This window comes from Aspergillus thermomutatus (assembly GCF_002237265.1).
Source record: "Aspergillus thermomutatus strain HMR AF 39 chromosome Unknown NODE_458, whole genome shotgun sequence".
Lineage (NCBI taxonomy): Eukaryota > Fungi > Ascomycota > Eurotiomycetes > Eurotiales > Aspergillaceae > Aspergillus > Aspergillus thermomutatus.
The window spans coordinates 1-11,587 of NW_020798508.1; the positions used below are offsets into that span (position 1 = coordinate 1).

An 11,587-nucleotide genomic window follows, 5' to 3' on the forward strand; every position below is an offset into this window, starting at 1 on the left:
CTTGAGATAAAGGCATTTTTAATAATAGTGGTGATAAAACAACGCGTTGAAGAAAGGAAGTGGGTGGCGTAGGGAGAAATTCGTCGCTCGGTGGTATTCGTCGCTCGGTGGTTGATTACGTTAACTATAATAATTGCTTATGTCAGCTTCTTACCGCTTCCCTCAAAGGGGAGGCGCTAAGCCTAAAAGGAGTTGTTGCATTATATTATAATCGCTGCTAAAGGTGTCTACTACCTTGCCTACGGAGTGCTAGGCAGATAGCTATTTAGATAAGTTAGTGTGGAGTAACTAGATGCAGTAATGCTAAGGAAAGGCCGAGTCCTGCTGAGGCTCGACTGCTTGATAACCAGTCTACCTAGTACTAGTGAGTGAGTGTCCCCCGTAAGCAAACCTGAATTCGTACTTTTGAACCGAATAGGATGGGCCAGTCCAGGCCTCGGATCACATCATGAGGATCCACTGGAAATGCATCCTGTTTGTCTAAATCAGTATGATTTGACAGGTCACTATTTCTTTCTGTGACTGCTGCAGCCTGGGGGAGTTAGGAACAAGTCAACCGCCTGTTACAGACTTTGAGTCAGTAGTAGATAGGCTGTTGTCACTGAAGGTGAGGTGACTGGGTGACCTTGACAACAGTGATAATAATAATATGATAGTGATAATAATAAGGATGTCTCAGTCTCACTTCATTATTATCGACAGCTAAGAGGATGACTAGATAACTGTAACTAATCACTAAACTCCAATCCCGCGCTATTATCTACTGTTCCATGATCCATCTGAATCAATCAATCATCTCCATCCATTCCTACTATTCCCCTTCGCATTCCTGATCCTCCCCTCTTCTACTTGCACTGCCATCCCCCTCCTCCATTACCATCTTACCGTCCATCTTACCGTCCATACTTCTTCCTCAACTAGACAGATATCTTCCCCTCAAAGTCACTGGAACAATTCTATCTACCGAGTATCCTTATTAAATATTATCATCATCAACAACAACAACAACAACAACAACAACAACAACAACAACAACAACAACTGTGGTCCCTGATCCTCTACCACAGTACCTCGTCACACAACCCAAATCACCCAACTGACTGTTGCTCGAGTCTGTTCCTGGTCCCTGTCTCTGTCTCTGTCTTAATTGCCATCAGTTATCTACTCCTAAATTTCACTGTTATTTGTTGTTGTCGATTGTTCTTCTTGATGTTATATTATTATTATTAATCATAGATTACGCCACTCCATCCATCCACCATCCATCGATCGTCCATCCTTCATCGTCATCATTCCCCGTATTCCATCATTCCCAAGCCGTGGTTGAGTTCAGCTTCCCCCTTCTGCCTCTTTGTCACCTTCTCGGCCTGCATGTGAGTCGCTGAGAACCTGAGACTGAGAACCTACCTTGTCCTTTGATTTTTGACTCTTGATTCTTATCTCTGATAATTAAATTATTCATCTTCCTACCTATCCTTGTTTGTCCCTATCCCGGGCTTTCCTCTGGTTTCCCCCGTCTCGCTTTCCGATCCCCCTTGCTGCTCTGCTCTGCTCTGTGCTGCTCCTCTGACGGTCGCAAACGCCAATCGACATTCAAATTCAAGAACCATTATTATTATCCCTCTGATCCGCATCATCCGTCCACCCCATCTCCATCATTGACTTTACCTTATTCCCTCTATCTATCTATCTATCTAGATTGCGTTCGCCTGCACCGGTGCATGGCCTCAACGCACAGCAGACAACTAAATATACGCCGATTTTCCTCCTCTTCTATTTTGTCTCTTCCTTTGTCTATTCTCATTTAATATTCTTGCCGTTCTTCCCCCTTTCTTCCTTCCTGTTTCCCTCCTATCACCATCGTGGCTTCTGCTTTAGACGTGTCGCAAAGTCTCCACTGCTCAACCTAACCTATCAATATCCTGGCGTCCGACCATATTTCGCATGGCATGTTTCGGCTGCTTCCTTGGTCCTCTGCTCTCGGAGGAAATAAGGTGATGGCGGAGGAGCTCAAGATGCTTGCGATTTCGCCACACTGTGCTTCCCCAGGCCTCGGCAGTATCGGATTGCCCCAACTGAAGCGCAAACGCTCCGATTCCAGTGATACGGCCGCTGTCGAAGATGCTCCAGTTGCGACAAAGTTGCGATCCGATGACGCCTCGAGTATATCGCTTGCCGGCAAGCAGGCCCATTCGACCACTGTCAACGGCGAACCTGCGGTGTCGCGAAATCCGGCATCCCTCGGCGATAGTCCTTCGAACAGTTCCGTATCAAAATCATCCAAGTCATCCCGTCGTCGCCAGAGTTCGAGCTCGTCCGGTTCCGTCGTTGCCGATAAAACGGCCGCCTCGCGCAAGATTGACGTGGACACGCTAAGAGAGACATTAGAAGCACAGCTGAGCTTGGAGGTGTTGTTAAAGCACAATGAACTGCGCTTGATTGACCAGGAGATCGCAAAATGCCAGGTTGCGCTGGAACAACTGCGCCGGTGCGCCGAGATTCCGTATCCTGGATCTCACGTCGCTGGCGTGTCGCAGTCTCTGAGTAATGGCACAGGGATGGCAGTACTCGCTCCTGGAAATGGGGTGGCGCGGATCTCTCCAGCTCCGTGGGGTGTCACAGACGGTCCTTATACGCGACATTATGCGCGATGGCTCATTCCCGATCCGCGCTTTGATGGAGGCGAACTCGAGCCAGGGACTCCCCTGACTCCCGGCGCTGTCGGCACTCCGCTGGCCGAGGGTCGTTCGACTCGTGGCAATCCCGTCGATGGAGGCTATCTCGCCGGCAAGTCTCGTCCTCAAAGAGGCTCAGCCGGGGCCAAATTGCAGTCCCTACCTAGTGGATATCCCACGCCCAAAGAAAAGGCTGGTCCTATGATTATCCGGCGAAAGTCGGACGGTGTGCTTGTCAAGCTCATCTGCTTGGACTGTCGGAGGGATAATTTCTCGAGCACTCAGGGCTTCATCAACCACTGTCGCATCGCTCATAACCGGAATTTCGCCAGTCACGATGCCGCCGCAATGGCTTCAGGCGAGCCCGTCGAGGTAGACGAGGCAGGTGCCGTTGTCCCTGGAAAGAACGAAACGCCCAGCGCGGCTGCGGCTGGCTTCGTTCACCCGCTTATTCGATCTGCGCATGTAATTGAGCCATCTGCCAAGACGCCCTCATCGGTTCCGGAAGGTGCCGGTGACACTACGACGCCGCGAAGACGCTCTGTCGCCAGCCGACGGGCATCGTCTGCGGTGGAGACACCGAATATGCATTCCCAAGCAGGCAAGCGAACCACGTCCGTTGGGGGGAAAGCCTCCCATCACAACTCGTTCACGGGGTCTCCCGATACCCCACATCTTTCCTCTCTCATGCAACGCAGGGGTGTGGGACTTGACCTAGATCAATTAGTGGGCGAAGCGAAAACGACGATGGATCTCGAAGCTTATTCTTCGGGGGCCGAGTCGGAAGATGACCCAGCAGAAACATCTGTCGACGCTGCGACACAAGCTCAGAAGCCTCTTGGGAATCGTGCTGTGAGGCAGTCGATGCGAACGACGGGATCTCAAACCGCATCCCAGCGGCCGGGAAGCCGCAAGGGATTTGACAAGACAAATCACGACTCTCCATCTATGAATGGATACTTTCGGTCTTCCTATGGACCGGCGTCTTCCGTGTCTAGGTCAACTGCCATGGAGGACATGCGGGAAGAATTGAGTCCAACCACTTTGGAGTCAAATCAAGCCCCAAGCCTTGTGAGCGATGATGACGATTACGGAGCGGCCTCGGAATCTGACAGCCCGGAGCCCAGCTCATCCGAGGCCGGTGACCAAGATGAAGAATTCAGCCACATTGATGTAGAAGACGACGAAGATGCTGCGGCCTCGACGGCAACCACGGGGCCCAAGTCGGATCCGGGCATGGCCAGCGGTGCGGCTCATCCTTCGAAACCCTTGTCGAGATCGCTTCGACGAGGTAGCACGAAGAAGAAGGACCGACGCATGTCTGCTTCGATTGCCCCGGTGAAACGGAGCAAAGACGAGAAGCGGGTGAGCTTTGTCAGTCCGAACAGCAGTTCCGCTAAAGGCAAAAGAAATGCCTCGAAGAAATCCAGTGGACGCAAGCTCTAGACTTGTGTGTGGCGCACTTCCTCTCTCCTCTTCATGTTCTTTTTCCCCTTTCTAGAAGTAAGAAGGGGCGGATACCCTCGCGTGTTTGTAATTGTGTAACTCTCTCCTCTTTCTTTTCTCTTTCCACGGACCTGTTCTTTTTCTCTGTAATGAGTTGCGAGTGGTACGGATCGCCTGGGGCTCTCTTCGTGGTTGAAGTTGATCTTGAACCTCTCCGAGTGCACTACTGCGGTCCTGGCGATGCCTGATGCCGGATGGTTTCAACACAATCATTTCTTTAGCCACAATTCGCCTGTGTTTAATGTTTCTCTCAGCCTTCCTGGTGTGGTGATACGATTGCATTATGCTTTAGCAGATGAGACTTGAATCAATAGACGAAGACAGTTTGCTCTGGTCATCACTGCGTAGCCTCTGGGATGTTGAAAATTAATCTGATAATCTATGAAATCTGGAGCAACACAGCAATAGTCACATTTGAGGACGCTGTGATGTTTCGGAGGTTGCAACATATTTTTGTAAATCGCTCACCCGTACTCCGTAGTCTCCCACAACACATTGTCACCCGTCAACAACAGCAACAACATGGCGCCGACAGCACGTAAAAACGCCGAAAATGAAGCAGAAACAGAGCCCAAAGGGCAAACAGAGGAAATTCTCGAATTCTCTCCTTCATACATCACCCTCGACACGTTCAATGACCTCCTCGCCCGCTACCCTACCACCGTAGAGACGGTGGTACGACGCAAGGAGACCACAAAGGCCACCAAAGCAGCCGCAGCCCGAGAGAAGAAGACGAGAGCAAAGGGAAAGAAACCCCCGTCGGATTCTCCCAGCCTGCAGCCTACCTTGACAGACGCCGAGAAACAGCATATCGACAGCCAAGTCCGGGCGTACCTGGCTCTGGACGAGTTTCGGTACGGGACTCTACCAACGCGGGTGCGGGCGAGAGCCACCGCTACCGCTGCTGCAGCAGAAGAAAAAGGGTCGAAGACAAACGTCGCTGGATACCTCGAGAAAGACGAGCTGGTGCGGTTGACGGAGTGGAAGCTGTATGTCTCCCCAGTCACTTATTTCATTCTGTTCAGGGATATTGACAAGGGATAGGAAACACGGCGTCCACCGTCCAACACTATTAGGCCTGGTCCGCTCGAACCAGCCTGATCTCGTCCGCCGGACGACGTCCTCTGCGTTCGCTGCCGTTCCGGCGTCAGATCCGACGGCCGATCTGGCGTCCGCGGACGCAGAGCCAGAGTCAGAGTCAGAGTCGGACGGCGCGTTCCCCAAACAAAGCCTAGATGCGCTGATCGCTCCGCTCCGGGGTGTGGGCCCCGCGACGGCCTCGCTGATCCTGTCTGTTGCGACCGAGTCGGCGCCGTTCTACAGCGATGATGTCTTTCTTTGGCTTTGTTTGGGTGAGTTTCCCTCTGCTGCTGCCGCCGAGGATGGCGGGGAGAGGAGCGTCGGAGCGTCGAAGCATGTACGTCCGAACGGCGAGCTCAATGTCAAGTACAACCTGCAGGAGTACCGGCTGCTCTGGGAGGCCGTACGGCGGCTGCGGGCTAGACTGGATGCGGTTTCCTGTGCGGATGTTGAGAAAGTGGCGTTTGTGCTGAGGCATATTGATGTCTCGGGTTATCCTGTTCGGGATGCACCCGCTTCTGCTCAAGAAGTTGAGGGGACGAAACGGAAGCCTGATCAGAATGTTCAAGCGGGGGAGAAGAGAAGCTCAAAGAGAAGACGATGAGTCTTTATCTCGCCTTTTTGAGCATGGCAGTGCTGGAATGTACATCGTCACTCTTGCTTAACTCACATGCCTATCAGCCTGAACAAAGCAGAGGGAATTGTGCACGTTCTCTCCCTGAAGGAAATGGCATATTACAGATTAGTTCAACTGACCCCAAGTACAGTACATCCTCCTCACTCCAAATCCTCTCTACCAAACACCCATTATATTTCACACTCTGCCAGTCCCTTCGCTCCCTCCTTCTGCTTCCCATCACCCTCAACCCCGAGCTGGCGCTGCACCAGCCTACAAGGCAATAAACCCAGCCAAGACAACAGCCAACAGACTCCCACCCTCAACAGCCAACCCCGCCGCCACACCCTTGGACTGATTCGGCGAGAAGCCAGACGAAGTGGTCGTGGCAGCCGCCGTCTCCGCCGTCTTCGTCGCAGACGTCGTTGTAGCGGTGACCGTCGAAGAGCTCAGACTGGCGTAAGCACTGGCCGCATTGCAGTAGGACTGTTTGGTCTGCTGGGCGCCGTAGCTGTCGGGGTGCCCGGGGCAGTTGTTGTAGCATCTGTGCGTTATGATCGCGTCAGCCCTGTATTCTCGCTCGATACCTAGTCGACAAAAAAAGATACTCACGTCAGGACATTGTTGCTCTGCTCACAGAGGCATTTCCATTGGTTCGGGCCGCAGTTGTCGAGCTGGGGCTTCATGGAGGCAAGACAGGCGTCGAGAATGCTGTAGTCTCTTTAGTATATTAATGCTTTTGGCCTAGGATAGATGGAACGTACTTTTGGGCTTCACATGGCGCCGTGGACGAGGAAGAGCCAGCGGTTGGGACGGCGCCTGCTGCTGCTGCTGCTGTTGCTGCTGCGCTCGTCTGCTGCGCTTGAGTGAAGCCGGTGAAGGCGACGAGGAGAGTGATGGCGAAGGTGAAGTAACGCATCTTGAGCAATGCAAGTGTCCTTGATCAGAAATGAGACGTGAAGCAGACAGTTGCGAAGTCACGGTAAGGAAGATGGGAGAGCAAACGGATGAATCTGGGTAAGGAACTTATTAAAGGCCATGGTCAGGTCACACAGCTTTTTCTGAAATGCTAAATTGGGCAACAGACCCAGCAAGGACTATGGATGCACGCCGAAACAGTACAGTAAGTATCTAGAACCCCCGGCAGGAAGAGATCCATAGTAAGCCATGCTGCGTCCGCTCATCCTGTGATACATCGGCCCAATCCACCAATCTACTGATCAACTAAAGTATCTTTCGAGGTTGACCAGAGAAACAAGTACAGGACAAACCATGGAGCCGATTCAGGGTCCTCATCCAGCAAAGTTTATCAGACTCTATCTGGAACCTACACACCCTGATCAGGAGATAGCCACGGCATCAGGACATGAGACTGACCAATAACAGCCGCATAGCAGAGACACTATTGACAGACTATGCATAAGCAGGAGACATCAAAGCGTGCGTCACATCGGGATGGATTGGGGTTGTGCTCCACAGGATGCCACAGTAAGCAGTATCAGCTTTTGAATGGTGTGGCTGGACCAGGCCTTGACAACGGAGCATAAGCATAGTGTTTGCTCGACTTTCAGGCTGAGAAATGTATCCGCTTGTGGTCACTTGTGTCATGGGCGACGGGTCTGTTGCTGTGTGAAGAATCCGTCATGCAGGCAGGCCTCATAAACCGAAGAGTACTATTCTTCAACGTCCCCTTGTCCTGTGATCTGCTGTGGAAGCTTCAATGGTCTCATTTCCTCGAATGTCAATCAGCAGATTAATCAACACCTCAGAAAGTGACAGGTCATATCGACCAGTCCACAGACCCTGATGCAAAGCTGTTGCTACGCATTCGAGCATTCTCCTTTAACCCACTACCCCTGAGACAATGCAACAAGATCCATTAAATGATGAGGAATGTTCTCTGGCTTCACGGTATCCATAAGTCAAAATAATACACAAGTATATACAAGGTGCGCCGACAAGAGATAAAGAAAGATAACAGCGGGAAAAAAAATGATTCGTATGGAAAAAAAAGATCCGAAGCCCCTTGCAGACCCACGGTATAACGTTCTTCTCCAAGTAAGCACATTGTATGAGACAAAAAACCTTCGTCAGTCGGAGATGGGGAATATGAGGACGAAACGAGCGAGAGAAGGATAGCGATTGGAGGGAATCGAGATAGCACCGATGACTTGACAAAGAGCGATGGGAATAGTAGTGAGGAAAACACCCTGCAGCATCTGCATATGCAAGAATGGGAATCTTCCCGCCCAATTTTGGCCTTGCTTTGAATGAAGTCGCATACCCAAGGCGAGCGACATACTGCTAAAACAAGGGATGCATGGATAATCCTGTTTCTTGATGAAATGCCTGTACTGTTCGAAATCGAAAGCGACTACTCCTGTCCAAAACCTAATGTTTCCTCCACGGCAATAGACATCTTATGTTCGAGTGTTTCGTACGACTTGTACGGAGGAAGGTCAAGACGATTAAAGCTGATACCGTCAGCTCGCTGAACTCAGAAAAATTACAAAAGAATTGATAGGGGGAATTTCACGTACCATGTGTGAGACTTGGGTAATGCCGCCGGATCACCAGACTTTTCAATGGTGAAGCGTCTCGGGCCATCAGAGCCTTGAAGGTCCTTGAATCCGTTGACTGGGATACGAGATGTACCTGTAGTGAATTGGAGAAGACGCGACTTCTGCTCAGCATCCCAGGTTCGGACAACCTTCCAGAAGTTCTGGATGACTTCGTCTGACTCCTGGTAGCCACGGTAATCGGTGTGCTTCTTCCAGTCATCTACGTCGATATCGGCAATACCTCCGATCAACAGCTCCAATTCACGTTCGTCAAAAACATTGACTAGATCGGCGGGGATCAGCTCGTTGAAGCCGGACATGAAGGCGTTGAACTGCTCCTCAACGCGCTTGACAATCTTCCACTCGGTGACCAGCCTAGAGACCCCAGTTAGTATATCTTCATCCTGATCGTGCTGCACATTCAGAGGGCAACGAAAGATAGCAACTTACTCAACATATTCTGCCTTGTTCTCGTTTGTGACAGGGATATCCCGGCCACCGGGCTTCAGATCGATAGTGCGACGCTCACCAAACTTCTCGTCATCAACGGCGAAGGTGAGCTCCAGAACACCCTCAATATCATTATCCCTGCAGAATTGTTAGAAATCCTGGACCACCCTAGATGCCAGCGCGCAATAACTTACAAAGTCCATGTGAGATTACGGTGGAGATCTTCGTCAACACCCTCCATGTCTTGGAGAGAGACCTTCTTACGAAGCATCATCTTGTAGAACGCACCAATGAAGAAAGAATCGAGGAAACGGCGGTGGAAAATGGCAAGTCCGACGACTCGTCCAATGAACTTGAAATAGTTGAGGTGCTCGGGGTTCACGCCCGAATGGGGATTAATCTGCAGGGTGTAATTATCGTGTGCGGAGTATTCGAAAAGGCAATAAAAGGGATTAAACATTTCGTGGGAGAGAAGAAAGAAGAATTCACTAGGTTAATTGTTAGTAAAAGCAAATCACATCAGTCCCCCAAGAACGAGAGAGTACGTACCGAGAAAGACCACCGTAGTCGAGACCGTCTTCACCGTCAAACTTGATCATCAAGCGCTTCTTCAAGTCCGACGCACTCTGCCGCATGATTTCGGCGTACGAGTCCTCGAAGATATTGTTCCGGCGCACCTTGACGTGACACTGTCCGGACATGATCCGCAGAGCGGGCTGAGAGCGGAAGTAGATCAGCTTGCGCCGGAAGTCACGCTTGTACTGTGGCACACCCTGGTCCAGCGACGACGGCAGGCGGGGGTCGTCCCACGTAGTCGTCTTGGTGTTGTGATCGACAAAGTACACTCGCGCTGTGTTGGTCAAGCGCATCTCCCAACCACTGGGCAGGGGTCCCAACTGTGACACCGGCTGTTGTTGGATCGTAGTATTCGTGCCATTGGCATTCTGTCCATACATCCGGATGTATTGCTGCCGTCGCGGATCCACCCATGTCGTGGTACGGGTGTTGTGATCCACAAAGTATGGTCGCCCCTCGGGAGTCGTCCGCTGCTCCCATCCGGGAGGAAGCTCGCCGGTGCCTGCAGTGGTGGCTCCTGTTGCCATCATAGAAACAGCATTGGCACTACCCCCGGCCGGCGGGGTGTGGGCCTGCTGTGAACTCTCCGGCAGATTAGGGGAGTTGGCGCCAGTACGATCCTCCGGTAGCATTCGACTCTGGTGAGCTCTCCGTTCGAGCTGCATATTAGCTTCGCGCTGGGAGCGTTGCGTATGCTCATTGTAGTTCGATGATGGTCTCGTCCAAGTGGTGGTTCTTGTGTTGTGGTCCACATAATAGGTTCGTCCCAAGTTGTCTTCTCGCCTCTCCCAGCCGGCTGGCAGTCGACCCTGACTGTCTTCGAACGAGCTGAGATTGGTGCGAGATCCATGGCTATTGTTGGCGGCCGCCGCAGCTGCGCTGGGGGGAGCGGCGGTGCTTGATGGCCGGGTAGTGGAAGGAACACGCTGGGGATTAAGAGATGGATTCGACGCGGGCGGATCGACTGGAGCCGTACTACTGGTGGTGGCGGAATGTGAAGTCGGCGGGGCCACTTGCGGGACGAGGCCGCTGGACGTTGATGACTGAACATGTGATCGGTGCAGGCCATTGGCTTGATTGGTAGTCGGCGTGCTCAAGTTCGTAGAGAGGTTGATGATCAATTTGCCGTGTACCACCAGATTGTCATTGGACTTCTTTAGATCCCGAGTGAGCATTTCTGTTTCGGCGGAGTAAGAGACGCAAAGTCAGCCGATTTGATGTCGCAGATATGCCGAGCCGGAAGCAACTCACCATCACCACCCATCTGTAAATCAATCACATCTCCAATTCGCACATTGATCACGCCGAGGAACCCCTGGTCCTTCTTCTTGAATTTCTTCTGGTCGAATATCTGGATTGCGAGGATACTATCTTCGTTGACCCGCCTGGATGAAGATAATCAGCACCGACTACACTCTGGACAGCAGGTAGATGCAAGGCGACGTACAGATCAAACATCTCGTTCCAATAGGGGTTCAGTGTCTTCTTGATCACCGATGTCGTATGGGTTTGCTCACCACCTACTGTGGCTACAGCGAACGGATCAGGGAATCCTGCGAAAGCACCAAGAGTTAATAATCGGATGACAGAGCAATATTGCAGGAATATAAGACATACGGAACACATCGCGCTTGTATAACCCATCCGCCGCGATAACTGTCAAGAGTCAAGGTCAGTTTCCATCGCAAAATAGCTTGGATGAAACTCCGAGAGGGTCGGGATGATGCAGGGCAAGAACTGTGTTGCAGCTTACTTGTGACCCTAAGGTTTGGCTGGCTGTAAATACATCCACTCGTTAGTATCTCGTCCTCGTAAGCAATCAAAGCAGAGCGATCCCCGCTTCTCGGATGCCAGTCCAAGTAGGGAGGGGCGAAACTTACGCTGGCAGATTGGAACCCATGCTGTGCTGGCAGTTCACCACCTCTGGGGAGCAAAAGGCCGATCAGGGCGAGCCGAAAGAGAAATCCGCGGCGTGCATCCACCGCTTTTCACAGACAGGACGACCTTATGACAGCACTTAGTTTTCTTCCAGATCCAGCTCAGACGTTGATGGATGCGGATTGGCGGTCGCGTGTGGTGGAAAAGTGGGCGGGTGGTTCGTGGGACGGAGGAGGAGGAGGAGG

General features: G+C 51.7%; 3 protein-coding genes across 3 annotated transcripts; 2 read left to right on the plus strand and 1 right to left on the minus strand.

Annotated features, from left to right (window-relative positions):
* Positions 1-1,949: 1,949 nt before the first annotated feature.
* CDV56_100482 (uncharacterized protein) lies at positions 1,950-4,121 on the plus strand (the record flags this gene model as incomplete). Its single annotated transcript, XM_026754101.1, has 1 exon — positions 1,950-4,121. The coding sequence occupies one exon, from the start codon at positions 1,950-1,952 to the stop codon at positions 4,119-4,121; it is 2,172 nt and encodes a 723-aa protein (XP_026609626.1).
* Positions 4,122-4,703: 582 nt separating this feature from the next.
* CDV56_100915 (uncharacterized protein) lies at positions 4,704-5,865 on the plus strand (the record flags this gene model as incomplete). Its single annotated transcript, XM_026754534.1, has 2 exons — positions 4,704-5,170; positions 5,226-5,865. 2 exons carry the CDS (start codon positions 4,704-4,706, stop codon positions 5,863-5,865), a joined length of 1,107 nt encoding a protein of 368 aa, XP_026609627.1.
* Positions 5,866-8,251: 2,386 nt separating this feature from the next.
* On the minus strand, positions 8,252-11,364 carry CDV56_101457 (NEDD4 family E3 ubiquitin-protein ligase; the record flags this gene model as incomplete). Its single annotated transcript, XM_026755076.1, has 10 exons — positions 8,252-8,351; positions 8,418-8,813; positions 8,889-9,026; positions 9,083-9,376; positions 9,438-10,641; positions 10,716-10,849; positions 10,912-11,017; positions 11,082-11,120; positions 11,218-11,240; positions 11,345-11,364. The coding sequence occupies 10 exons, from the start codon at positions 11,362-11,364 to the stop codon at positions 8,252-8,254; spliced, it is 2,454 nt and encodes an 817-aa protein (XP_026609628.1).
* Between the last annotated feature and the right edge of the window lie 223 nt (positions 11,365-11,587).